Here is a 3872-nt window from a genome sequence, read left to right as displayed (position 1 = left end):
CACAGTAAATTAGTGGAGTGGAGTAAGAATATTTTGGTACACTCAGGGTAAAGATGAGGAAACTGAAGTTCAGACAGGTTACGTAGCTTGCCCAAGTTCACACAGCTAGGAAATAATAGAATGGGATTCTAACCCACATGTAATTGACCCTGGAGTTTGCCCTTTTACCCCTATATGATATTGTTTTATATTCTCCCTCCCCTCATCCGCTGCTGTCTCTCAAACACACAGCTGAGGTGTGGAGAGTCTCTCCCATGTCTAAGATTTGTGTCCTTGACTTTATGCCCAGGCTAAACTTTAGCTGAGGACAAGTTCATTGCTGGGAAGAAGGATGTGGAAGGAGGAAGGCAATTAGGATTCATTGAGACCCACTCTTCTTCCCATACGTTGCTAAATACTTTACAAATACCTACCATCACCTTTAGCCTTACAACCAGTCTTATAGGATTGGTATTTTATCCTTGTTTACAAGGAAGACTCAAAGAGGTTAAGACATTCGGCCAAGGTCACAGAGACAATACGTGGCAAAAGCTGAGATTCAGACCCATTCTTCTGATTCCATATTCAATCCTCATGCCTTTAAACCTTGTATCCAATTGGGCTGGAAGTTAACAAGAAATAGGTAAGCCAGAATGTCATGTGCTAGGTCACCAGGACCAGACCCTGCAGGTGTGTGTTTAAGGATTTGAACTGTACATGTCTCACTATTGTCATGCATATCCCTTCTGCAGACCTGCAGTGGCGCAATGGGAGCAGGCAATACCAGTGAGTTGAGCAAATTCTTCCTCGTGGGCCTCACCGATGATCCTCAGCTTCAGCCCATCCTCTTTGCCCTCTTCTTCCCCATCTATGCGGTCACAGTGGTTGGAAACCTGGGCCTCCTTGTTCTCATTACAGTCAACTCCCAACTCCATACTCCCATGTATTTCTTCCTCAGCAACCTGTCCTTTCTTGATTTCTGTTATTCTTCAGCCACGGTCCCCAAAATGTTGATGGGGTTTTTCTCCAGTTGTCCAAGCATCTCCTTCTCTGGCTGTGTGGTCCAGACAAGCTGCTTTTTGATCTTTGCTGTCACCGAGTTCTTCCTCCTGGCATCCATGGCCTATGACCGTTACGTAGCCATCTGCAGTCCTTTGCTCTACCATACCATCATGTCCCCAAGGCTTTGTTGGCAGCTAGTGGCTGCTAGCTATGCAGTGGGCCTGATGAACATGGTGCTTCTCACTAGCACAACTTTTCGTCTGACCTTCTGTAAGTCCCATGTTATCACTCATTACTTCTGTGACATCCCTCCCCTTTTGAAACTTTCCTGCTCTGACACACAGATCCTTCAACTTCTTCTCTTTGCCTGTGGTGGTTTTAATGTGTCTGTGTCCCTGGCAATAGTCCTGGCCTCCTACACATGTGTCTTCTTGGCTATCATCCGAATCCCCTCAGCCCAGGGCAAACACAAGACATTCTCCACCTGTGCATCCCACCTGATGGCTGTCAGCCTGTACTATGGGACCACAGTGTTCATTTACTTGCGTCCTACCTCTGAGTACCTACTAGGCAGGGACAGGCTGGTGTCTGTATTCTACACAGTGGTCATCCCCATGCTCAACCCCATGATCTACAGTCTGAGGAACAAAGATGTCAAGGAAACATTTGGCAATGCTCTCAAGAAGATGTCACAATTCTTCTCTCTCCGTACAGCCAGATTGCTATGATAGTCCGTGCAGGAAAGGAAGGACAGAGAAGGGAAGGAGAGGTAGGTGATATATTTTTGGCCACCAATTATTTCTCATGCATTATTCCGGGAATCTTAAATAGACCAGGCCTTCAATCCTCTCTACAACTCTGGAGGTCATGTATTGTTATCTTAATTTTACGGATGAGGAAACCGAGGCCCTGAGAAGTTTCAGTGATTTGTCCAAGGTCAGATAGCTTGAATGTAGTGGAACTTAAATGTCAATTCAGAACTGTCTAACCCTGAAACTGCCTTTTTACTACATTGCATTGTTTATGTACAAGTCAAGATGCCACCCTCTCTCTTAACCCTCAGAGTCTAAGGTTTCTGAATTTTTTTCCCTTTTTGGTAAATCTGGTCTCTAGAATTTATAATAGATTCAGTCCCTTAAGACTCCCTCCCTTTCTCATAGCCAATTCTTTACCTGTGGCTTTGTATCAAGCTTTATTTTAATCAGGTCATTCAATTAACTCAATACTTGTTGTATACACAGCCCTCTACCAGATGCAGGGGTAGAGAGTGATAAAAAGGAAGGAAGTTATGGCCACTAACTTTTGGTATGTTTCAATTCATTTAGGGAAGACAGAAGATCCCACCCAAGTGACAAAAGGACTATGACTTTTCATTTCAGTTGACATTTATTGAGTTCTATGCAGTAAATGTCAAATCATTTACCTCATAATCACCCTACAAACTCTGTGATGTAGGTACTATTGTTGCTCCCATTTTACAGATGAGAATAATCAAAATAGCTAAAAAGGGTTAAGTAACTCACTCAAAGTAACACAGGTAATGAATGGTGAACACCGAATTTGAATCCAGGTCTGTTTGGCCAAAGAGCTTATATTATTTCCCTTCTGCTATGTCAGCTCCTGGATTACTGGGCTGCCTATCAGTAAGCACCAAGGGATATAAATTGTAAGGCTGGGACTCAGTGCAAAGGAAGTAGGATGAATTGGATTCATAAGAGAGCCTCTAGGAAAAGATAGATGGTTTGAATAAAATCTATAAAGAGTGAAGAGTGGTAGTAATAGATGAGTAGTGAAGGGAATGAGAGGTACTGGGGATCAAAGTCTGAGATAAAAGAATCTAGATGCATAAAGGTCTGGTTTGGCTGGATCAAGGTAGAAGTCAAATTTAGAAGCAAAGGCCATTGACAAAATAGGGAGATGGCTGAGTAGGGCCGATATACCTTCTTTGTAGGTCTTACTAGCATCTAAATAATTCCTTACTTCCATATGTGGGGAAGTTCTAAATAGAGCTCTGATTTCCCTAATTTGACCCAAGATGGCTTTGAGTGTGTAGCTACTTACAGTTGTGTTAAGAAATCATGTTTTATGGAGGCCAAGACTGCCATAAAACCTTATTCTCTGTCTACAGTCCATGCCACCCAGATTACCCAGACAACCAGCAAATGGGAGGCCTTGGTCACAAGAAGCTATCATGGAATTACTTCCTGACTCAAAACTTGTGGTCAAGTTAGAGTCGGAAAGCTCAAACAAGTGTGATACAGTGAAGTTGCTTCAAATCTAAAGGCAGCCGGACCTAAAGGAGGAACTTGCTTTCTGACACCTTCCTTATTGAGAGTTCCTCCACCCTAGAACAGGCATTTCTCTATTTTATCAATTTTTTTTGGACTATTGCAGTAGTCTGATAACTGGTCTCACTGCTTCCTGGCTTGCTCTGACCAGTTTATCCTCCACACTGCTGCCCGATGATTATTCTAAGCAGAAGTCTGTCTGTATCCACTGTTCTCCTTTAAACTCTTCACTGGCTCTTCGTTGTCCTCACAATAAAGTCCAATCCATTAACTTACAGGTCCTTCATAATCAAAACCTGACCTCTCAAACCATATTTCTCACAATCCCTCTTCCCTTTCCCACTTCATATATTCCCCTTTCTACTTACTATTTTCTTCATTCACAGTGTCTTCACTTTTCATCAGTGACAGATCTTCCCTCTATTTCTGATCATGATCTTCCTCCTGAGCCGACCAAAAGTGTTCACCCCTTCCTGGGAACTTTAGAACCAGTGATTACAGTATCCAATCATCCTATAATCCTATGCTGCCTTATTCCGTTCCACTTATATTCATATCTTGCTTCCTCTACCATATTGTGTCCTTTGTAGGGGAAGACCAAGG

The 3872-nt window shown here is 42.9% G+C and overlaps 1 protein-coding gene across 1 annotated transcript; it reads left to right on the top strand.

The window, feature by feature from the left end:
* The first annotated feature begins 746 nt into the window (after positions 1–746).
* On the top strand, positions 747–1709 carry LOC125118119 (olfactory receptor 1020-like). Its single transcript, XM_047764256.1, has one exon. It carries the CDS (start codon positions 747–749, stop codon positions 1707–1709), a length of 963 nt encoding a protein of 320 aa, XP_047620212.1.
* Positions 1710–3872: the final 2163 nt, after the last annotated feature.

This window comes from Phacochoerus africanus, chromosome X, assembly GCF_016906955.1.
Source record: "Phacochoerus africanus isolate WHEZ1 chromosome X, ROS_Pafr_v1, whole genome shotgun sequence".
NCBI classification, from domain to species: domain Eukaryota; kingdom Metazoa; phylum Chordata; class Mammalia; order Artiodactyla; family Suidae; genus Phacochoerus; species Phacochoerus africanus.
This window is presented reverse-complemented; position numbering and strand designations above follow the sequence as displayed.